The sequence below is a fragment of the Lactuca sativa genome, chromosome 5 (assembly GCF_002870075.4).
Source record: "Lactuca sativa cultivar Salinas chromosome 5, Lsat_Salinas_v11, whole genome shotgun sequence".
In the NCBI taxonomy this organism is placed as follows: domain Eukaryota; kingdom Viridiplantae; phylum Streptophyta; class Magnoliopsida; order Asterales; family Asteraceae; genus Lactuca; species Lactuca sativa.
Genome location: NC_056627.2, coordinates 346,172,916 through 346,198,201, shown reverse-complemented (window position 1 = coordinate 346,198,201; position 25,286 = coordinate 346,172,916). Strand labels below are relative to the sequence as shown.

Below are 25,286 nucleotides of genomic sequence, written 5' to 3'. Positions count from 1 at the left end.
CATGAGAGAGGGCGGAGGATCTTAGGCACTGCAACAGGGTGGAAGGAGTGCCTGATTAGTGCGAACATCTTCAGCAACTACTCTTCCGAAAGTTCTGAGTTTTCTCGGTCTAGGTCAAATCTAGTGAGTATAGGGTTCCATTACTCGAAACTTTAATCTCTTTACTAACTGAGGGTGTTAGCTATCATGTGAGCTTAACCGGTATGACAACAATTTCGGATTTGTGGTCATTATAGTAGCTCAACCCGCAGTGGTTCTCTTGACTCCAGCTCCTATTTTTTTATGGAATAGGATGAAGGGCTTTACTATGAGGTTCGTGGTAGAACTCATACTTGGCTTAACTGTAACGCCTGTAGATCAGGGCTAGTCAATTGGAGATGATAAGCATCAAAAATGACTTTTTGATGGAAGATTATTTAGAAGGATTAATCTTAACTAAGTTGTAGTATATGTCACAAGGTTTCCGTGCATATAAAGAACGCCGAAATCCGAGTTATAACGAAGAAGTTATGACCTGTCGAAGTTTCGCGACAGAACCGGCACGACACAGCGCGACGTAAATAGTGAATTTACGTTAGAGCGATATTTGGCCTTAGAAATCTAAATTAAAGATGTAGAATACGTTAAACCGAGAGCGTGCATAAAAAGAACGTCTAAATCTGACTTCGTATGAGGAAGTTATGATTTTTCGAAGTTTCAGCATTTGCAGTATGCAGCCCGAAACTCGAGATTTAGGTCGAGTGATATTTAGCCAAAACTTTCTAAATGATAATTGAAGATCTCATCAATAGTAGTCCAGCGATAAAAAGACAGACGGAAACGGAGTTCAGATGAAGGAGTTATGAATTTCGAACGGAGTTTTCCTGTCCCGGCCTACTAACAATAGTATATTATTAATATTATAAAAATAAAGTCAAAATTAGCCTACAAAGTCTAAATAAAACTTGTAGATCTTGTTTTTACCTACACGTCGATATAAAGAACGGCGAAAACGGAGTTCGTATGCGAAGTTATGAATTTTTGAAGTTTGGGGCGCGAAACCCCAAAACTGTCAGAGACCACGACGTGGCAAGTCTTCTGACACCTTCGGGAGTCCCCCAGATGCAACTTGCGATGACGCATGCAGTGACGACCAAGCCCACGACGTGGAAAAAGGTTCCACGACGTGGCAAGGGCCAATTTTGCCCTATAAATAGATTTGAAGGGACAGCCGAGTTTGGTTGCTCATTCTCTCTTCTCTCTCTCTCCCGTTTTACCTCAATTTGCGTGTAAAAATATCCCGAAGCCCCGGTATCAACCCCGAGACCCGAAGCGAGTCTCGATACCCGAAGCGAGTCCTAAAGCCCGAAGATCCCGAGAAGTGAAATTCCCGAGCCGAAGCTCTGCCCGCGAGGAGCCCGGTTTTTGTGAAGATCTTCCAGATTTACCGATAAATACTACTTCTGCAAGTCGTAGTGCTGTCCGAGCATCGTCTAATCAAGTGAGTGTATAGTCCCTTTCATAAACACGATTATAATACAAGTATTGTTTGAATGTATTAAGTATATGTTTTGGGTGAGTATGTGATCACTTTCTTCTAACACATATATATGAAGTATTTGCTATGAAATACGTGCTATGTGTTTATATATTGTTTGTTTATCTGAGATGAGTATGGAATGGATGAACTATATAGGTTTTAATGAGTTAAACTGTATAGATATTTTGTATCTACAAATATGTTGGGTAGGACATGGGTAGATGAGATCCGTGAGTATGGATCAGATCAAGAGGTTAGTTTTAGATATGTGAGTATGGATTAGATCAAGAGATTGAATTTAGATCCGAGAATATGGAATAGGAAAAGAGATTAACTTGTTATTAATCCGGGAGTATGGATTAAGACATAGTAAATTGTCCCTAGTCCGGGAGTATGGATTGGGCACAGTTTAGATCCGGGAGTATGGATCAGAACAGGATTTAGGTATAGTAAATTGTCCCTAGTCCGGGAGTATGGATTGGGCACAGTTTTAGATCCGGGAGTATGGATCAGACCAATAGGTAAACTTGTTATTAATCTGGGAGTATGGATTAATACATAGTTAATTGTCCCTAGTCCGGGAGTATGGATTGAGCACAGTTTTAGATCCGGGAGTATGGATCAGACCAAGAGATTAGTTTAGATCCGAGAGTATGGATTAGACCAAGAGGTTAGTTTTAGGTCCGAGAGTATGGATCAGGTGGAGAGATTAGTTTAGATCCGTGAGTAGGGATCAGATAAAGAGGAAAAGTTTAGATACGAGAGTTTAGATCGTGTCGTTGTGAGGATCGATGGGGTGGGATAAGAGTTGCTTTTATATGGTGAGATTATATAAGTTTGGATGTTCTATATATATTAATATGATATAATATTGTGTGTTGAAAACCCTATATGCTCACCAGGCTCCCAAGCCTGACCCACTCAGTTTAATTGTATCACAGGTATCGATACGAAGCTGCTTTGCACTGAGAGATTAAAGGAGATGTAAATCACTAGAGTAAATAAATGTATGTTCTATTTATGCTTATGTGTCTGTATCGGAACATGACATCCCGAGATTTTGTTATATAATGAAAATACATTTCTTTAAAGAAATGCTTTGGTAAATCTTTATCATATTTTGGGAACAAATTCCGCAACTGTTTTCTTTAAAAGATTACTCTGATTTTAAAAACAAGCATAAACAAATTGGTCTTTTCTGGCCGTCAAATTGGGGATGTCACATTAACCGCTAATACTTGGTGTATGCAGGCCGTATATAATTGTGGTCGGTAGGATGTTCAGTTGTGCGACTCCACCCCAGACCCACAACCCAACGAGGAACAGGGAGTAAGGAGGAAGCACACATCTTAAATCTTTTTTATTTCAACTATATACCACCTTTATGCATATACCTGGTTATAGTGGTCAGTCCCATGAGTTCTATCCTATGGGTTCACGAACCTGATGTGCGAGGTGCGAAGGGTCTTTCTGGGGGATCTACGGAGTATGCTTCGGATGGTCATTGTCTTCTGGAGTATCTTGCAGTGCCTTTCGCTTCGGTTTCCATATGACTAAGAGGGGTCGGTCAACAGAGCACGGTACCCTTCTCCTGGGTACTTCGGAAAGTTTGAGATAAGAGGGACGACTGATGGATCGCATTAGGTTTAATCATATGTATTATGTTTAGGTTCGGAAGAACCTTTATTTGTCGACATGGCTATGGAGAAAGTTCTTTTTACACAGCACTAAGGATGTACACATGGTTGTACTACGTCAAACCATGATCGATAGAGTCGTCGAAGTTGGCATACCTCGACATGATATAAAATAAAGATCGATAGAGTCATGCACCAAACAAGCACACAAGTTCTAGGCGTCTTGGGTTTCGTCCTGTGTATCACTGCCGCGGATACTTGGACCGATAGAGTCGACGCGGAACTATAAAGAGTCCTAAGTGTTTCTGAGTAGAGTATCTTTTCATGAATGGATTCTCACGAGGCATTTCTATAATCGCCTAACATATACTAGTCATGTATAATTAAGGTGGGGAGGACTGTTGACTGAGCGACTCCGCCCTAAATCCACAACCAAACGAGGAACAGGAAATGAGGCAGCATTCACTCACTCTAGGTCTATCCATCTTAACTATACATGGCTGTAACGTATATGTTTAGCCATTATAGTTTTACCTGATGAATTTTAAATTTTATAACAGTGCTGCGACTTTCGCCATAATGGGGAAGTATTTACATTTGAATTAGCCTTTTAATGTTTTGCGTTAGTTATCTGAGATTGAGAGACGTACCAAAAAACCTACCAGGTGCCTTGATGCTTCTCCCTAAGCATTAGAGTCGGACTCCTCCTGTGTCCTTGTCTTTTCCTTCGGTTGGGCAGTCCTTCTTGAAGTGTCCAATCTCACCACATAGGTGGCAAACTGTATTGGTCGCCGCATTGGTGGTTGATGCTATATGCTCCACCGGAGTTCTGCACACTAGCAGTATGCCCCTTCATGTTGCACCTAGCACATATGAGTTCCCGGCAGACACCATGATGATGGTAGCTGCACTTGCTGCAGTGGGGGAGGATTCCTGGGTATGGTCTTCTTGAAGTCAGGAGGGAAGGATGGACAGGGGTATTGACTGCCTCAGCTCGTTGCCCTCCGGAAGGTCCTTGAGCCGAGGTACTTCCCTCCTCGATCTTGACCTTTCTCTTCAGTGGATTTGAGTGAGGTTCTTGGGCGGCTGGGTATGCAGGGGTTGGTTGCTGTTGTCCATTGCTAGGATCGGAATTTCCGATAGGGCCCTTGCTAACATTGTTGTTGTTAGCATTCAGGTGAGCCATGACAGCTGCTACGGTTGCCAAGACTGCAGCTTGGAACATAGCTTCATTGAATGAGAGAGTAGGTTTCTTGCTTGCGGACTGGTTACGCTTCTTCGGTGGCATGATTTTCTACACGGAGAGGAATGAGAGACGGTGGCTAGCCCTGGACATATCTGTCCTGACTGTATTAGGCATAAATTTTTCCCGTGCCTCGGTGTAACACCCCAAAGTTTGGAAAGCCAAGAAAAGAAAGAAAACTTCAATTTTAAGGAGAGACTCGGCGAGTCCAAGGAGGGACTCGGCGAGTCCGAGCGGGATCCGGGTTGAGGTGTTAGCGACCGACTCGGCGAGTCGGCCAAGGAGACTCGGCGAGTTGGGTCTGAACGAGGAAAACCCTAAATCCGGGACTTGGAGCCTATTTAAGCATCTCATCCTCTTTCCTAGGGTCCCTTTAGTGCCTCTTTACCCCCAGAACATCAACCCTAGCCGCCATATCCGTTTTTGAGCTAGATCTTGCATCAAAGAGGGAGCTACAAGCTTGGAGAAGAAAGAAGAGCCTTGGAAGAGCAAGAAGGGGCTGTAGATCTGGGATTGAGGAGTCATTTCAGACCAATTGGAGGTAATAAGCTGTTGCTTGGACTCCCTTTGCATCTAGATCTATTCTTATGTGTGAGTTTTGGTCATTATTGGTATGTTATGCAACCAATTCGAGTTGGAGGTTCAGATCTGAGGTTGCTACCTCAGATCCATGTTGGTTTTGGTCTTGAATCCCCTAAAGTATCAACCCTTGGTATGTTGAAGAGGCATGTTTGCCATAAACCCTAGTTTAGTGTGTTTTGAGCATAGATCTCTCAATCTACACGTAAAGTTTGCCACTTTACGTGGGGAATAGACCCTAGAAGTATAGATCTATGAGTTGGAAGCTCTGTTTGGCTCGAAAAGCCACTGCATGGATTGAGGATTGGATAGACTCGGCGAGTCCTTCGAGTGGACTCGGCGAGTAGCTTGAAGATGAGAAGGAACTCGACGAGTAGGATGAACAGCTCGTCGAGTCGGTTGAAGTTAGGCATGGACTCGCCGAGTTGGATGAACAACTCGACGAGATGGTTGAAGATTGTCTTGGAATCGGCGAGTCTGTTCTTGGACTCGGCGAGTCAGATCGCGAAACCCTAAACCCTTTGAGTTGAGACTCGAATCAGTGAGTCGGGTGGTGACTCAGCGAGTTGGACAGGACAGGTCATGGAACTAGTTGGACTTGGCGAGTCATGGACTGACTCGGCGAGTCGAGTCGCGAATAAGAAAGACCCTGAGCTTATGAACCCGGCGAGTCTTTGGGAAGACTCGGCGAGTAAGGTTGACCTGGAAGGTTGACTTTGACCAGAGTGGACTTAGTTGACTGTCAGACTAAGTGTTATATGTATATTGATAGCTCGGAGAGCTAGAGGAGCAGCGGTTCAGGGGATTGTCGAGTAGCAGCCAGAGGTTTATCAGCAGGGCTCAGCAGTTCAGGTGAGTCTCCTTCCAGTAGGTATGGGTCTAAGGCCATAATGCCGGCCTGTTTAGCTACCAGTAGTTTTCGGATGTTATCTGATTCAGTAGTTAGTATGTTTGATGCCTTTGTGGCTCAAACAGGATTTATGTGTTATGTGTTCCGGGCTACGGCCCGATATAGTATGCAGTATATGTGAGTTGTGACAGTTGATATGTTATGATATGCTGTGTTCAGTTAGCTTCGGACTTTGGTCCGATGGAGGGGACGAGGTCCCAGACTGTTAGCTTCGGACTTCGGTCTGATGGAGGGGACAAGGTCCCAGACAGTCAGCTTCGGACTTCGGTCCGATGGAGGGGGCAAGGCCCCAGTTAGTTAGCTTCGGACTTCGGTCCGATGTCAGCTTCGGACTTCGGTCTGATGGAGGGGGCAAGGCCCCAGTCAGTTAGCTTCGGACTTCGGTCCGATGTCAGCTTTGGACTTCGGTTCGATGTAGGGGGCAAGGCCCCGTTAGTCCGGACTTCGGTCCGATGCAGTGGGCAAGGCCCAATATGTGCTTTATATGTTTTTGTGAAGTATGTTGTAGATTGGGGGAGCTCACTAAGCTTCGTGCTTACGGTTTTCAGTTTTGGTTTCAGGTACTCGATTTTCAAATGAGGAGTTCGGGAAGATTGCAGAGCACACACCATAGTCAGTTAGCCTGGGAATGTTTGACTCTGATAATGCTATTATGTTTTGAATTTAATACTCAAAAGTTATGTTTGATTTATGATACGTTGTTTATAAATCTATTTTTAGTGATGTTTTAAAAGAAATTTTTAGTCGTGATTTTTGGGTCGTTACAAGTTGGTATCAGAGCCTTGGTTTGAGGGATTCGGGCGCACTCCTGAGTGTGTCTGAACTCAAACTAAGGAAGTGGTATATAGTTTCAAAAGAAAAATCGTAATTACAAAAGAATTTTGAGAAAAGAAAACAATTTTAGAAAAAGCAAAAAGAGTTTTGAAAAGAGAAAAGGGTGTGGTGCATGCAATCAGCCGAGCTCAAGTAAGTACTCCCAATTTACCCATACAAGTTATATTATGATTATCAGTATCGGTTTCAGTTTCAGTTTCAGTTCCAGCTTCAGTAGAACAGCATGCTAGAATAGGACTAAGGATCTAGGATGATGCCTTATGTGCCTGCTTTATGTGTTCAGTTTTATGAGAATTGCATGCTAGTATTGAGTAGACAGCAGTAGGATAGCATGTTTAGGTTATGCCCGGTAGCACGAGCTTAGCATTGTATGCTAGTGTAGTTTCTCGTTATGAGAATAGTTTTGCCTGAGTATGTCTCCTTTATCCGAATGCTGCTTGCTTTGTGCTTTGTGGGACTCTGAGTGATGAGAGTTAGCCATTAGGTGAATACGTTTCATCACATGTGATCAGGGTTGAATAATCTCCGAGTGCTGGATTTGGCCCTATTGCGCAGCTCTCGTTTGAGTCCAACCGTTGTAGGGACGAGTCTTTTACTCGAAGGATTATCTAAGCCTCGTCACATGTGATGGTATTCAGGTGGTGACTAATTGGCATTACTAGGAGGCCTTCAGCAGCTGAGGACTGTGTGGGTAGAGTCAGAGGTTCCCAAGGGCAAGCCTAGGATGAGAGTAGCAGAGATCAGTAAAAGAGTAAAGGGGACTGTGTGGAGTTGAGGTAACTCTTGAGGAAAGTATGGATAGATGTGGAAGGTAGTAGGGGCCCATACTACTGAAAGCAGAGGATCCGTACTCGATTCAAGAGGGGCCAAGACGAAACCAGGAATGGGGTAGTGAGTGAGAAATTCCTCAGCTGTAGTATGTAAATTGATCAGGATTTTGTTATATTTTCAGCATGGTGACGTTGCGCGAGATACCAGTTAGCAGTTCAGGTGTCGAGGAGGGGTCTAGCTCAGGTTTTGGAGCCGGGCAGCTTGATGATCAGATGAGGGATTTCATTTCCGCAGAGATTATGCGCAACATCATTGATCAGACTCCAGTGATTTTCGGTTCAGTTAGAGAGGCCATTGTGGAGCTCATGGGTAGTCATCTTAAGGCCTTAGGGGCCGGGGCAGTTTCAGGACAGTTTGGGGCTTATCTAGAGCCCGATTCTCATGGATCCCAGGGATCCATCAGGAAGGGGAGTCCCATTTTTAGCACTCGTCATCCGGGGTCGGGAGTGAGTGGTCCACCTTACCCCCAAGAGGGTTCCCTGCAGGATTGGATTGCTGCAGAGGTTTCGCGGGCTCTCCAGGAAGAGTTACCTAACACCATTGGGCGTATCACCGATAGTGTGGTCGACGGGATTGAAAGGCGGACCTCAGCTGTCCAGGCAATGAGTGAAATGGTCACTATGACCCATGAGCGGGAGATTGGCTCGGATAGTCAGCTTAGGAAGAGGAAGCGGTCTTCCGGTCTAGGTCGGCAAGATGGGCAATCGGACACTGTCGTAGTGGGTGTCAGAGGCCCGCAAGGTCGAGATAGTTGCACGAGGAAGAAGGGAGCACGAGCTGGCGTGCGCAGCAAGTCTAAGTGTGGCAGATGCGGATGGAAGGGTCACAAGCGTCAGGGATGCACAGTAGAAGTAGAGTTATGCCATCGTTGTCATCAGCCTGGCCATGTTAGGGTGAACTACCCCGTTCAGCGGTTGGGACAGCCTCATTGTCATAGTAGAGTTCGAAAATCAGAGGGATTTGGGGATCCTTCAGAGCAGGTTGCAGGTATGGTTATTTTCCCTCTATTTTATTATTCACAACATTATTGCTATGTTGCTGCATTGATGTCAATAAGCTTATGTGTGGTGTTAGTGTGGCTTGTTTGTGATTATGTTATATGCCATTTGCATACCTCGGATAATTGGTTGGTAGTTAGGGGATGTGCTCTTATGAAGAAGGTTTCGGAGGATGCAGTAACTATAGCATGGTTGAGAGAGAGATTTGGTTCGTTTCTCTAGTTCGGAGTGGTTAGTGATTGGGATGGATTGGTTAAATTCCTACCTGGCAGGCTTGGGTTCCCTAGTAGATGTTCCGGAATGGTAGTGAAGATCAGGATCTCTTTTGAGTGTGAATCAGCAAGGGGTAAGCAGGATCGAAGTGGGGGAGAACCCTCCGAGTATTCATGGATAAGAGACACGTAGACCCAGAATGAGTGCGCAGCCTCCGAGAAGAAATGGTAGTAGCATAGTGATGGATGGATTGAGAAGTTCAGAATTGGGAGTTCGAGAACTTTTCCTAACAGGTAGTTCATGTAATCGAGATGGTTAGAAGCTGGTTGAGAATCCAGGATTGGAGGACCACCTGTAGGGGCTCAAGTGAATCGGAATGAGGATCCTGAGAGCAGTTAGCAAGAGATGTTTTCGTACTAGTAGCCAAGGTCAGAGTCAGCATGCAGGGTTGTGTAAATTCAGAAGTTGGGAGTTTGGAAACTTCCCAACAATAGCTTCTTGTATCTGGATTAGTAGACGGTTGGTTTGGGAACCAAGCCGAAGAGTTCCTCGACGAAGCGCCAAGTATATCAAGGATATAAGATGTCGAGGATGATGCAGTACTCAAAGGCTGAGGGCTGTTTTGGGAAATCGGGATGAGGAATCACTAGCGGGGCTAGCGATAGTCAGGATGTTCTCGAGATAGTAGTAGTGTTGTAAGTCTGCGGGGGTAGCCGTAGCATTCACTAGCAGTCAGGTAGCAATAGTAGTGTTGTAAGTCTGCGGGGGTAGCCGTAGCATTCGCTAGCAGCTAGATAGCATTTTAGGGTTGTGAGTCCGCGAGCGTAGTCGCAGCCTTTTTATCAGATTGGTAGGTAGCATGAGCGCGTGTTAGACGCGGGAAAGCAGTAGTACCCACCAGTTCGGGTGCAGCAGTGAGGATATGGGAATCCACGGGTTAGATTTCGGATTTCCCAAATGGATCAGTTATGGCTAAGTCAGCAATTTGGGCTATAGGTCGTCACATCAGTCATGAGATCAGAGTAGCAGTGGATCGTTGGGGTTTGGATATGTTAAGGGATACCGTCAGTCTGGGAGCCATCATGTTGTTAGTCGTGGAATTGATGATGTCAGGATGTGACATATGGACCCGATCGGTTGGATCGGAAGGTTGCTAGAGCCACAGTGACAAGATAACTAGTGGAAACTAGTCCTAGAGGAAGATTTCGTTCAGAAGTCGTGGAAACGACTAAGTGAGGAGTCCCTTGACTCCACAGTTGGGTTGGAGTTCAGTGCTTCAGGCCGTTCAGCGTTTCAGTCGGTTCAGCGTTTCGGGCATTTTAGTGTTTCAGGCATGATTCAGTATTGCAGGCAGTTCAGTGTTTGGAAGGTTTCAGGGTTCTGGGTCAGTATTGTTTTGCGATTGGAAGGCGAGTGCTGACGGTATAGTTGGTTGATTTGGAAATGGCAAGTCTCTCTCAGCAGGATCAGTTGAACCTTCTGCCAAGTGTAAGTGACCTGTAAGGATGGCTAGGCAGGTAGCTTTTCATTCAGGAGGGAAGGCTCGGGTTAGTAGAAGATGAGTAATCAGGTGGGATAAAAGCAAGAAGGTTCCAGTAGCCTCGTTTCAGTATGAGCGGCAGAATGGATAGAACGGTTATAGATAGTTGAAGTATCTTCGGGAGTCGCTGGAAGAGTCTAGGAGTTGCGATGGAGTGTAGTGACCGGCGGGGGTCCGGTAACTCAGATATAGGGAGATTGGTTAGACCGGAGTAGTCTCAGTGCATCCGGTAGGCGGATGGGAGGCAGCAGGATTTTCAGTCGGAGGAAGTGACGTTGAAGAAATTTATGGAAAAGAGAAGGATCCGGTATGTTCCAACGGTAGTGATCGGCGTGCTGAGTGGCTGGAGTGTCGGACAAAAGGGTGTTAGATTTTCCAGACAGAGAATTGGAGGCAGTTCGCAGGCGGTTGATCATAGCATACTTCGAGGACGAAGTTTAGTTTAAGTGGGGGAGAGTTGTAACACCCCAAAGTTTGGAAAGCCAAGAAAAGAAAGAAAACTTCAATTTTAAGGAGAGACTCGGCGAGTCCAAGGAGGGACTCGGCGAGTCCGAGCGGGATCCGGGTTGAGGTGTTAGCGACCGACTCGGCGAGTCGGCCAAGGAGACTCGGCGAGTTGGGTCTGAACGAGGAAAACCCTAAATCCGGGACTTGGAGCCTATTTAAGCATCTCATCCTCTTTCCTAGGGTCCCTTTAGTGCCTCTTTACCCCCAGAACATCAACCCTAGCCGCCATATCCGTTTTTGAGCTAGATCTTGCATCAAAGAGGGAGCTACAAGCTTGGAGAAGAAAGAAGAGCCTTGGAAGAGCAAGAAGGGGCTGTAGATCTGGGATTGAGGAGTCATTTCAGACCAATTGGAGGTAATAAGCTGTTGCTTGGACTCCCTTTGCATCTAGATCTATTCTTATGTGTGAGTTTTGGTCATTATTGGTATGTTATGCAACCAATTCGAGTTGGAGGTTCAGATCTGAGGTTGCTACCTCAGATCCATGTTGGTTTTGGTCTTGAATCCCCTAAAGTATCAACCCTTGGTATGTTGAAGAGGCATGTTTGCCATAAACCCTAGTTTAGTGTGTTTTGAGCATAGATCTCTCAATCTACACGTAAAGTTTGCCACTTTACGTGGGGAATAGACCCTAGAAGTATAGATCTATGAGTTGGAAGCTCTGTTTGGCTCGAAAAGCCACTGCATGGATTGAGGATTGGATAGACTCGGCGAGTCCTTCGAGTGGACTCGGCGAGTAGCTTGAAGATGAGAAGGAACTCGACGAGTAGGATGAACAGCTCGTCGAGTCGGTTGAAGTTAGGCATGGACTCGCCGAGTTGGATGAACAACTCGACGAGATGGTTGAAGATTGTCTTGGACTCGGCGAGTCTGTTCTTGGACTCGGCGAGTCAGATCGCGAAACCCTAAACCCTTTGAGTTGAGACTCGAATCAGTGAGTCGGGTGGTGACTCAGCGAGTTGGACAGGACAGGTCATGGAACTAGTTGGACTCGGCGAGTCATGGACTGACTCGGCGAGTCGAGTCGCGAATAAGAAAGACCCTGAGCTTATGAACCCGGCGAGTCTTTGGGAAGACTCGGCGAGTAAGGTTGACCTGGAAGGTTGACTTTGACCAGAGTGGACTTAGTTGGCTGTCAGACTAAGTGTTATATGTATATTGATAGCTCGGAGAGCTAGAGGAGCAGCGGTTCAGGGGATTGTCGAGTAGCAGCCAGAGGTTTATCAGCAGGGCTCAGCAGTTCAGGTGAGTCTCCTTCCAGTAGGTATGGGTCTAAGGCCATAATGCCGGCCCGTTTAGCTACCAGTAGTTTTCGGATGTTATCTGATTCAGTAGTTAGTATGTTTGATGCCTTTGTGGCTCAAACAGGATTTATGTGTTATGTGTTCCGGGCTACGACCCGATATAGTATACAGTATATGTGAGTTGTGACAGTTGATATGTTATGATATGCTGTGTTCAGTTAGCTTCGGACTTCGGTCCGATGGAGGGGACGAGGTCCCAGACTGTTAGCTTCGGACTTCGGTCCGATGGAGGGGACAAGGTCCCAGACAGTCAGCTTCGGACTTCGGTCCGATGGAGGGGGCAAGGCCCCAGTTAGTTAGCTTCGGACTTCGGTCCGATGTCAGCTTCGGACTTCGGTCTGATGGAGGGGGCAAGGCCCCAGTCAGTTAGCTTCGGACTTCGGTCCGATGTCAGCTTTGGACTTCGGTTCGATGTAGGGGGTAAGGCCCCGTTAGTCCGGACTTCGGTCCGATGCAGTGGGCAAGGCCCAATATGTGCTTTATATGTTTTTGTGAAGTATGTTGTAGATTGGGGGAGCTCACTAAGCTTCGTGCTTACGGTTTTCAGTTTTGGTTTCAGGTACTCGATTTTCAAATGAGGAGTTCGGGAAGATTGCAGAGCACACACCATAGTCAGTTAGCCTGGGAATGTTTGACTCTGATAATGCTATTATGTTTTGAATTTAATACTCAAAAGTTATGTTTGATTTATGATACGTTGTTTATAAATCTATTTTTAGTGATGTTTTAAAAGAAATTTTTAGTCGTGATTTTTGGGTTGTTACACTCGGGTACTGGTTGTCTGAGTGTCGACCTACATCCCTATGATGTAGTCCTGGTGTACAAGGTAGGAGTATGAGTATCGGAAAAAGGCCATAAGATGCGAGTCGTTCCTACTAAGTTACCTTTATACTGGGAAGGGTTTCACTCTCTGGCCTGGAGAGATTTGAGAATAGTTCGGAACGAAACCGCAGAAAGAGAGGCTAATGAAGGCTTATGGCTAGATACTCTCAATAGAGGTGCGGGGATCCGCTCTAATTGTGTGACTTGCAACGGGAAACGACGATTTACCTAACACATAGCGTGAGTAGTGTAACCACTTACTCACTAAATTGTATTATTTTAAGGGTGTATTAGCGTGACGAACACGAGGAAAAAGACATTTCCCGGGTTCCATGTACTGGCTCCCTCTGTCTGCCTCGTATCTTTGACTGGAATCGGCGTTGATTTTCTTCGAGTAGTTACCTAGGGTTCTCTCCTTGCATGGACATATTGAATTTCTACTCCACCTTACTTCCGAATTCGACTCCGGGTGTCATCGCTTCATGACGGATGACTGGAATCTCGGAAGCTTAGGCGAATCTCTCACCAATGTCCCTAAAAGATATAGGCACTTGGTGAATTCAATAGTCTCAACCCAGTTCATTTATTTCCGAACTGGAAATCTTCTCAATGAACCCCTTCTGGGTCTGCATCAACTCTTCTGTCAAGCACTGAAGTGGATAGGGTTGTCTACAGGGTTCGTGCGAGAATGGAAATGTCTAAAGAATCCTAAAAGATTATTAACATTTCACTAGATGATCCATATCGAGTCCTACTACGATTACACAGGGTATACAAATCATATATAGCTTAGATCCGATAGGCCTTCGAATATGTGATACTACTCTATATCCACATCCCAACGAGGAAAAGGAAATAGGGCGAAACCACACATTCTTAGCCTATGGGATCCTTATTATATATAACCTTGGGAGTATACTCTCTGTAATTGTAGGTATATCAATAAGGATCTTTTTAGTTCTTCACACAAGGTTAGTTATGGATCCTAAAATACCCCTATGGTATTTTAATTCTTGTTTGTTTCTTATCTTATGATTATGATTCTGGGATTAATGTGAGTCTTTTAGTATTCCAAAATACTCCTATAGTATTTTAAACTTTATGTTTGGCTCTAGCATTCCTAGTTGGTAAGTTTCAGACCTGTTGCAACACCACTATCACTCCCCAAGCACACGTTCATCGCATCTCGAATAAATGTAGTTGATCATGTTACATTTATTCTAGCTTACGATTACATAACTGCCCAGGTTTGACGGTAATGCTCAACATCCGAAGACTTTTATTATTGTTCTTCTTGTGATACTTGTGTTCGAGTGTTTAGGTTCTGGATGTTCTTATACTTTGGTAAAATATGGTTATATTTTAAAGTATAATTCTTGATCAGAGTGTTTTATCCCTTTTCATTTATAGGTTGTATATCTTTTATGAATTGATATACTTAGCTCGCTATAAACAATGCTCTGATACCAATCTGTCACACCCCAAAACCGGAACGGTGGAAATGTTCTGGGTGGATGACGTCATGTCAAGTATCACAACGCATGCATTATAGTAATCAAAGTACAACAAGACATTGCATTAATAGTATTAGTTTTACATGGTTTACATAACAATACATCAAAGTAATACAAGTGTTAATATAGGTACAGCTTGGTACTAAACTGTCTTCGTCAGAAGCTCCGGGGATGTACCTGTCTAATGCTGACCTGAGAATACAAGTTATTTGAAAAGCGAGTATCAGCATTTTTACAAATGTTGGTGAGTTCATAAGCATTTAGTGACATTTTATACAAATAAGTTTATATGAGTGGTAGTTTTCAAGTATACAGTGAAGTAGAGTCATTTCCATAAAATCCTATATTTTCTATTTAAAAACAGTCTTCTACCAAGACTGGTCAGAGTTATGTGGTGAAAAGTAGTTTTCCCTTAAATACTTTCATTATCAAAATATGGAATTTGCCTTTTTAGAAAGTCGGAGAATATCAGGGAATAACATATGCCTCAGCAGTGAGGACTGCTGACTAAGGCAAAAGGAATCATGGACTCCAGGAGAGTATCGAACAAACGACACGCCCGGCTCAGTCTAACAAAGAGAGACACAGACCCCAGATGGTACCAAATGAAAGATACGGCTGGCAAGGTCTAAAAACAGAAGATACAGACCCCAGACAGTATCAAATGAAAGATACAGCTAGTAAGGTCTAAAACAGAGAATACAGACCGCAGACGGTATCAAATGAAAGATACAGTCAGTAAGGTCTAAAACAGAGAATACAGACCGCAGACAGTATCAAATGAAAGATACAACTAGCAAGGTCTAAAAACAGTGTGACTTTGAGAGTGGGTTTCCAGCATACAGTGTAAATTGCTGGTGAAATACTGTTACCTTAAGGCCATGAATTATAAGGTAACCTGGGATACTCGTAACCATACTAACCGACACTAGAGTACCTGACGCCCTGCAAGCGTCTATAAAATGTGACATTTGTCACCCCCTTGGCTTGGTAGGCCGTGGACTGTAGCTAGCAGTCAGGGTGCGGGGGTGTCAATCCCGTATAGATCTATACACACAATGTCCGCTCTCCCTACAGGAGACTCTGGTTACCAACTAGACGACGGAGAAGTTCGTGTCCCGAAGATGTATCCCAAATAGTGGGTAGTGGGTTTCCAATGTAAATGCTGAACTAGAGGTAGAGACTCATAACTGAACTGACTATAATAAACCTATATGGATATGCTCGTATACATAATAGATAAATAATGAATCAAACGACTTTCGGATGGACATCCGATCCCACCAGACCACATCTCAACGAAGAAAAGGAAATACGGCGGACAAGCCTTCCTAAGTCCTTCAATCATTATTTATATGCATCTATACAAACACAGACATACATCTAACTACGTTTGAGTGTGTAACAAGTGGAAACATATCATGAAGTATAACCAAATCATGTGGAATAACCGAATCGTGAAGTATAAGCGTACAATGTGGAGTAACCGAATCGTGATGTATAACCGAACAGTGTGAATAACCAAATCGTGATGTATAACCGAACAGTGTGAATAACCGAATCGTGATGTATAACCGGACAGTGTGAATAACCGAATCGTAAAGTATAAGCGTTACCAATTATAAGTGTATCACGAAGTAGAAACGTTATCAAGTAGGAGTTTAAACTAAGTAAAAGCGAAGCAGCGGTATCTAACAAGTAAGAGTATACGGCATGAAAGAGAACTTTGATGAAAACCTTGGAAAAACCTTTATGCTTAAGAAAATCACAACTTGGTGTTCTTTGGTAAAATAAGTTTGAAAACCTTTAGAAAAACCATTTATAGTATCCTACTTGGTAAAACAGGTTACAGTGTGGTAAATCCTTGTGCATGCGGGTTATCAATCACATGTGCTTGATATGATAACTGGCATGTTTAACTTGTATTCCCCCTATAAAACATGTAAAAACATTTAAAAGGTTCATTCAGGGGTATCAACTCACCTGGTGTAAGTGGATCCGACGAAGGTGCCGGTTGGGTGCTCGGTGTCAAGTAAGGACTTGGACACACTTAGTGACCTATTTAACATATGATAACATCTGTTCGCATACAATTAGTACATTTAATACTAATTAAACAAGTATACGCTTCCTAAGTGCGAAAACACTTTTAATTAAGCGTTTGGGGTGTCCCGGGTAACATCTAAGGGCTTGAATGGCTTAGGAATGGAGTTTACTCTTCAAGAGTAAACTCTATATATAGATTTCACGGCCCTGGGACAACTCCCCATGATTTTACGGCCGTAAACTCATGGTGAGGGCGTTCTAGGGTGTTTAAAGGTCTCATATCAAATGTGGAATTTTGCTAGGCCCAATTATAAAATGTGTGAATGGATTTAAGGCATCAAATAGACCCTTTGAGGAGTTTACGGCCCTAAGCAAGGGAGCTTACGGGCGTAAGCTCCTATACACTCATTCTTTTGGTGTTTTGAAGTCTTAAATGGTAGAGGATAAATCCTAGGTATTTTTCCAAGTCGAATGAAGGAGTTTGGGCACCATTTGGGCATTAAATGGGAGTTTACGGCCCATGAACCACCTCTATGGGAGTTCACGGCCGTGAACTCCTATCCCTTTGGTTTTATTGAAGTTTAAGGCCCTTACAACTATGGTATTGCATTCAAGCTATTTTTCCAAGGCCATAGGGGGTGTTTAGGGCATTTCTAACACATGGAATTGAGTTTACTCCCCATGAAGGGGAGTTTACGGCCCAAGCAAGTTCTTGGGTAGTGAACTCAAGTTTACTCTCCAAAAACTTGTTACAAGGTGTTCTAAGTCCGATTCCATAAGCCTACAAGTCATATCTAAGCCTTAGGGACAATTTGGAGGGGTTTTGGGGCTTAAAACCCCCATTAAATGGTGTTCACGGCCCAAGAGTGTTCTTGGGCCGTAAACACATGATTTTGTCCTTATTTTATGTTTTAAACTCGAATTTGCAAGCTAGATAAGCTATACAATGAGTTAGGATAGTTTACCTACTCGTTTGGGGCTCGAAACGGACGATTTTTGGCTCGGGAAAAAGTTGTAGAGAGAGAGTTTAGAGAGAGAGTAAAAAGATGGAAATGGAGTTTACTCTCCCTTATATAGGGGTTGGAGTTGAAGCTCAGTGGGATTTTACCCGATACTGTCGTTAAACGGGGCTTTTGGTCGCACCCGATTTAGTGGTCGTAATAATAAAAACTAACTTTTTCCAATTAAATGGAAATGTATATTACGTGTTTTTATTTACCTTATCACGACGTTAACAACATAAAATATAAATAAATAAAACATTTATTTATTTGGCGACCTCTAATTAACGAAACTTTTATAAAATGAAATATTCTGTTAACTGTAACGGGGTAATGTAACGGAATAAACTTTGGGTTGTCACAGTCGAATGTCATTGGTACTTTCAACTTGGAACTATTTGTCATGCCGAAATTCTCAAGTAAGTTACGAGAGTACTTCTCTTGATTTATGAAAATACATTCCCTCTTTGACAAATATTCAATTCCAGAAAATTATTTATCTTACCCATCATACTCATATCGGACAGGCTTTTCATCATATTTTCAAATTCCCTAGACAATGAAGGGTCAGTCTAGCAAAAAATAGTATCATCTACATAAATTTGAATTAGCATCAGATGATCCCCTACTTTCTTTCGAAATAGTATAGGATCAATTGATCCTTGTTTAAATTTATAGAGTTTCAAGAAATTGGTAAGAGTTGCATACCAGGCTTGAGGTGCTTGTTTTAAGCCATAAACAGCCTTATCAAATACATGACAATGATCAGTAAATTTCTCATTTACAAAACCTGGTGATTGTTTGACATAAACAATTTCTTCTAAGACTCCGTTGAGAAAAGCGCATTTGACATCCATTTGGTACACATTGAAGTCCTTGTGAGCTGCATATGCAAGAAATATTCAAACAGTCTCGAGTCTTGCGACAGGGAAAATGTTTCATCATAGTCAATACCTTCTTGTTGCAAATATCTTTTAACAACCAGTCTTGCTTTGTTTCGAACAACATTACTTTCTTTATCCGTTTTATTTTTAAAAATCCAGTTTAATCCAATGACCGAAACATCATCTGGTTTTGGAACTAGTATCCAAACCTTATTTCGTTCAAATCCAGCAAGTTCAGATTGCATTGCAAAAATCCAATCAGGATCTTCCAATGCAACCTTAACTGTTTTCGGTTCTATTTTGGAAATGAACACATTAAACATACAAAATTCCTGGTGAACATTCAGTATCTCATTCTTAGCTCAAATTTGTGCACGTGTCATAATTCTAGGTTGATTTTCTCCAAGAGCTTGTTCTTTTGGATGGTTTCCTGTCCATCTGTCCATCGGTGGATATGCAAGATCAAAATCCAAAGGTGCATCTTCGAATATTTCATCCATTTTAGAACCTTCACCTGCATTCGACACATGATCAAAAACATCATGAAAATTTTCAGTTTGTTCAATAGAAACATGAGGTACAGAACCATGTTACTCCCCCTAGACTAACAAATTTAGATTGTGAAGCTCCCCCTCAACATCAGCATTGGTCTGTCCTTGTTCCCCCTCGAACTGATATGCATTTTGAGCATGCTCCCCCTCAACTATTGAATCACCAATATGATCTTGTGACATCGAACTCAAGTGATCCCCCTCTACTTTACTATCCTGTAAAACAGGTAGACGTTCGACATGTACTTGTGATGTTGAGGTAGATTGAGAATCATCTTCTTCCCTAGTCACCGTCGAATCATCAGAATGCTTTGATGCTTTAGGAATCCGATTATCTTCAGCATGAACTTCAGCATCAATTGCTCCATCTGGAACGCCAAAAATTAGTTCATAATCAATATCGAAAGAGTTTACAATTACTGACTCATCATTCATTTATGAAATAATTAGTCTTTGTTCGAAAGTCTGTTCAACGTCTTTGATGTGATAATCATCGAAAATTAGATTGAATGTTTCCTCAATCTTCATTGTTCGCTTATTCAACACCCGATATGCAACAGAGTTGTGCGGGTATCCCAAGAATATTCCTTCATCAACTTTTAACTGAAATTTTGAAAGATTATCTTTGAGATTCATGATGAAGCATCTGCAACCAAAAACATGGAAAAAAATCACATTAGGTTTTTGATTGTTTATGATTTCATAAGGGGTGATGTTAAAATGACGATGAATAAATGATCGGTTTTGAGTAAAACACGTCGAGATTGGTTCAGCCCAGAGATATTGAGGTAAGTTCGCATATGTCAACATTGTTCTTGTTGCTTCTCATAAAGATATGTTCCTCCTTTCGACGACACCATTTTGTTGCGGTACAACCTAATTGGATCTATGTTTTCACTATTGAATGTTATAATCTATGAACATCAAAGGCCCCTATAGAAACCGTAGTTTAATTGAAATTCATAAGAGGGTTAGGGTTTACATACCTCTTGATTATTCTTGTAAATAATCAATGAAATCCTTCTTCAAAAGCTCTTAGAAGCAAGCACCAGAAATCTCATGTCTCTGATGGTTCACATCCAAACCCTAGCAACTAAGGAAAATTGAAGAGAATGGGGAGGGGGAAAATTTTCGGCTATTCTCTTGAGAGGAGGAGTAGCCAAAAATATGAAGGGTTAAGGCCCTATTTATAGCAGCACTAAGAAACCCTAGAAACCCTAATTTGAATATAATACTATTATTTCAAATTAGGTAATTGTCTAATCTCCTAATTATCTTCAAGGGATATTCTAGAAAGCCTAGAATATGTCTCAAAACCGTCTACCTCTGTAGGAAGGTTTTGGAATCCCTTTTGTTCAACTATTGAACAATTACAGATTAGGTCCTTACACGTTTAATTAATCCAATTAATTCCAAAATTAATTCTAATTAATTACTGATTAATTCTTAATTAAATAATAATATTTATAATTAATATATTATTCTCATAATATATTAATAATTCATTTATTACTATTTATTAATCATATAATAAATTAATAAATCGGCATCTCTCTTTAAAAATCATCATATTCAATTACTAGGTTTGAGAGCAACCTAAAAGGGTTTTGCTAATGATTCAAGTATATACCAATTTAATTATTGACTTAGACACCTAATCCAACAATAATATCTTCAGTTACTCAAACGAGTTGAAGGGTTCAACCCTAAGGACAACTTAATTCTCGAGTACTTGAAATGTGTATTGTACCAATGTGGAAATTCAATCTTTAAGATACTTTCATTTATGCATGAGTTTGTTTTTTGTTTACTTTTAGTTAATTAAGGATTACATTAAAATGGGAGATGAATATTGGTGATTTTAGTGTTATCAATATATTTTAATGTAGTTAGTATTATTAGTGAGATAGGTTGAGTTTAGCTTTCTCTCTGAGATTGGAGATGCGGGGTGCACATTCAGAAAGTCTAATATGAACTCAGGTATACGGGGGTCTGAGGCAGCGCCATTAGCAGGGTCCAAAGGGCAAACCTATACGGATTTCTATATCAGGAAATAGTTCATCCAAGTAAATTCCAACCAAAAATAGATTGTGACATCATGATGATGTCAGATTTGGTTATATCTAAATGACCATATTTCAACATTCTTTTGACGCCAAAAGGGATGTAACCCCCATAAACTAACTTTCAACCAATTTTCTATTGACATATAAGGTTGATTCAAGTTCCAAATTTCAGTTGGAACACATATACTCAAGAAAATAGATCATCTGATTTTTCTGTCTCTCAAAACACCATATCAAATAAATGTATTCTGTATTTCACGATTCGAATTAGGCCTGTAATTTGAATATGTTTTGTTCTTGGATTATCTCACTTCTAAATTCGTGTACCCCAAACAATAAGAACGAGTTACAGATTTCAGAAAGTGTTTGAAACACGATCCTTAAATCTATCCAAGTCATATATATTGTTATTCTAGTTCCCTAATTTCTAACAATTTTTTATTAATATCCTTAAGATTCTGAACATAAAATTAGTTAAGTGATACCTAACTTTAATCAAATAATTCATTAAGTTGCAATAATCACAATTCCAAACATCTAGTAAAAGGGTTAACTGCGAAAAAAAGGTTTGAAGTTGCCTTAATTTTAATGTGATCATCGATTTCTAAGAAATATAAAGGAAAAGACTTGAGAGCAACATTGGTCGCTATTTTTTTATCCTAACTAAATGTAAAATTTGCCTGAATTTTTAATTTGGTGTATATTACCATAAAGAAAACATATACAAAATTTAAGTTTTTTGAAAAATAAAAATAAAAATAATTCAAACTTCGGTGAACAAATTAAGAACAATAAAGTTGATCGTTTATAATTTTGTAATTAAACCTTTTAAAATTTGGATAAAATATTAGCAATTTTGGGTGTGGAATTGATCGTGATGGCTTTAAAAAAGCATACCCCCACATCCTTATAAATCAATCCCCATTACCCCATTTGATTTCAAGACACTTGTACTTGTATATGCTAAAACCCTAACCCCTCCAAACTCTTCAATCTTTTTTCCTTTTATATTCAATATATTTCATATTACACAAATACACTTTTCTATACTTACAGATATCTATATATCTATATCATTTTTTTTGGTTTATTTATGTAAATTGTAAAAATGGAATTTGAAGAGATTAAGGTAAGAAGCTATGATGGAAGTCTTGATAGAGCAAGACTTGAACTTCTTGAAAGAAGATGTGAAGTAGGCCCATCACATGTGTTCCTCTTCTCTGACACCATGGGTGACCCCATCTGTAGAATACGCAATAGTCCCTTGTACATCATGCTGGTAAACTTGTACATTCAATATAACACAATCTTTATTTCAATTTCTTAGACCCTTTTGCTTACTTGTTTTGTAGGTTGCCGAGTTGAACCATGAGCTAGTTGGTGCAATTCAGGGTTCAATCAAAGTGGTCACACTGAAAGATTTGGCTAAAGTTGGCTACATTTTAGGGCTAAGGGTCTCACCATTTCATCGGCGTAAAGGCATTGGTTCGAGCCTTGTGCACCATTTAGAAGAATGGTTCGTTGGGAACCAAGTGGACTACGCATACATGGCAACTGAGAAAGATAACAATGCTTCGGTTAATCTCTTTGTAAATAAACTCCAATATGTTAAATTCAGAACACCCGCAATCCTCATTCATCCGGTCAAATCCCGACCCCTTAAAATCTCATCAAAAGTCGAGATTTTTAAAATAAATGAAGAAAATGCAGAGTATTTATACCGTAGGTTCATGGGTTTGACTGAGTTTTTCCCAGCTGACATCGATAAAGTGCTTGGAAACAAACTAAGTTTAGGCACGTGGGTGGCATGCGAAAGAGGCGAACACGCTCAATTCGGGCAAAATGGTAATTTCCCATCCAATTGGGCTATGTTAAGTGTTTGGAATAGTGGGGGGTTGTTCAAATTACGAATAGGGAAAGCTCCGGTTTCTTGTTTGATGTACTCCGAGGTGTCAAAAGTGATTGATAAAGCGTTTGCATGTTTTAACATGCCAACGTTGTTGTGTAGTCTATTTGAACCATTTGGATTCTATTTCTTGTATGGGGTGCACCAAGAGGGTGAGGTGTCTAGGAAGATGGTTCGAGCCCTATGTAGATACGTGCACAACATGGCTCGAGTCGATGTGGATTGTAAAATGGTTGTCACGGAGTTGGGAAGGTATGATGAAAGGGTGAGACCTCATATCCCACATTGGAGGATGCTTTCATGCCTTGAGGATTTGTGGTGCATAAAGGCCTTGAAAAGTGAACATATAGAAAGTGTAAATGAATTGACAAGAATCCCACAAACAAAACCTCTTTTTGTAGATCCACGAGAGGTGTGAATGTGACTATGCCACCTAATTATTTGTTATTGGTTGTTCTCTTGTTTGGATATATTTAATATTCATGGTTTATTCTACACTTCTCGTTTATAATAATATTATTTTACTTATTCAATAAAAAGTAGTGTTTTTATGGATGCACGTATTTAATATTGAGTGTACTAAATCCTACTACAAATACTATACTATAATAAGAATAATATTTAGGATGCATAATTGGAAATACATCATTTTGCCAACTTTTAAATTAATACACATTGGTGAAAATGATCGTCGTGAATGATATTGTTGTTTTTCATGAAATTAATTCATTCTTGTCATTTTGCTTTGATTTGATGTGATCGAGAGATTTCAAATCTGACTTATTTTGTTATCTCATGATTTCATTGTATTTCGGGAGATTATATATATTTTAAAGTGAAGTTTCAAAGAAAACAGTTCATGTGCCGAGAATGCCTGCTACATGAAGATATTAATCAATATTTTTTTTAACGGCTAAATCTAGCAAACAACTAGAAAAAGAAACAATTACATGGAATTTACAATTCCTACTAGAAAACCAAGTAGTCTGCAAAATGACTTGAAGGAGCTCTCTTATCGGTTTACTAATGATCAACGAGTTAGGCCAAGAAAGTTAAACCAAAGAGCCAAATGAGAAGTAATCTTGCATTCTCAAACAAATGCTTGAAGTTTTCAACATGGGAACGACAAAGTGGACATCAAACTAGGAAGAATTAAGCCTACGAGAAGGATCTCAGTTCTACCTCTACGAAAACAGAGAAGGAGAAAAGTCAAATGGCCTTTATTGAAAAGATTTTTCAAATCTCGAAGATGTAAGATAAGGACAAAAATATATCAACATATGGCATGGATTTAGGGGTATTTGGGATATGGCATGGATTTAGGGGTATTTGGGATATGATTATTTGAAGTAGGGCTGCACAAACGGTCCGATCGGGTCAAAGTGGAGCGAACCAAGCAAATCGAGATCGATTTTTGTATAGTGGGCCGGTTTTCGATTTTTTAATGATCATCAATTTCGGTTTCGAGTATAAACCGGTTTGGTGATACCGGTTCCAGGTAATAAACTGGGACCAACCCGTATTATTATTTTTTAAATGTGTTGCATTTGTTACTTCTTTAAACTTCTATAACTTCTTCGTTTGAACTGGTTTGGTGACACCGGTTCCCAGGTAATAAATTTGGACCAACATGAAATTTATTTCAATATGTAGTTTATTGTTTGTGTTTCATTTTAGACTATATGAATATGTTATTTGGTTACATATGTATTGAGTTACAGGTCCCAAAACACGAGGTATCAAAGCTGAATTTATGTTGTTTTAACATTGTCGGTTGGTTTGATATTAAAATATGAAAAAAAAAATTAGGTCAATTTTTGTAAGTTTATATAGTATTATTTTAATCATTTGGGCTCAAAGCATTGACTACTTCATTTACCACAAAATAAGAGCTTATATCAGATCCAACAAGGTATTTAACCGAAAAACGACCCCAGCATCGAGCCTAACCAATCCGATTATTGATCCTCTCGATTAAGCTTAAACGGTTATGGTTCAAACTGTTTGTTCACCCATTATTTGAACTGTTTATTGATTTATTGTGGTTAGGCACTGGGTAATAAAATGTTTCAAGTATTTAGATAACAAGATTGTTTAAGCATTTACCGACTTAAATATGAAGTTTTTTATATGTTAATTCATACTTATTGACTTATTTAAGGAATTTTGATAAGTTATTTATTTATTACACATATCAACACAATCATTAAACACTAATAAATAATTTATGAGTTTATTATATTTTGGTACAAGATAAACTAATCAACACTTTTTTGAAACCACATTTTGACATCGGATAAGTTAATAACCACCTTACTAAGAAGCGTAAGTTGTTTTATTTTTGCAATCTCAAACAACTAGATATGTAGGGGAAATTACTT

The 25,286-nt window shown here is 40.8% G+C and overlaps 1 protein-coding gene and 1 long non-coding RNA gene across 2 annotated transcripts; one reads left to right on the top strand and one right to left on the bottom strand.

Annotated features, from left to right (window-relative positions):
• Nucleotides 1-21,985: 21,985 nt before the first annotated feature.
• Nucleotides 21,986-22,857, bottom strand: LOC128126030 (uncharacterized). Its single transcript, XR_008223685.1, has 2 exons — nucleotides 22,721-22,857; nucleotides 21,986-22,553 (listed from the first exon to the last, which is right to left on the bottom strand). It is a non-coding gene; the product is annotated as an uncharacterized LOC128126030 (long non-coding RNA).
• On the top strand, nucleotides 22,108-23,460 carry LOC111912696 (probable N-acetyltransferase HLS1-like). The gene is made up of 2 exons (XM_023908429.3): nucleotides 22,108-22,278; nucleotides 22,352-23,460. The coding sequence occupies exons 1-2, from the start codon at nucleotides 22,108-22,110 to the stop codon at nucleotides 23,321-23,323; spliced, it is 1,143 nt and encodes a 380-aa protein (XP_023764197.1). The 3' UTR covers nucleotides 23,324-23,460.
• Nucleotides 23,461-25,286: the final 1,826 nt, after the last annotated feature.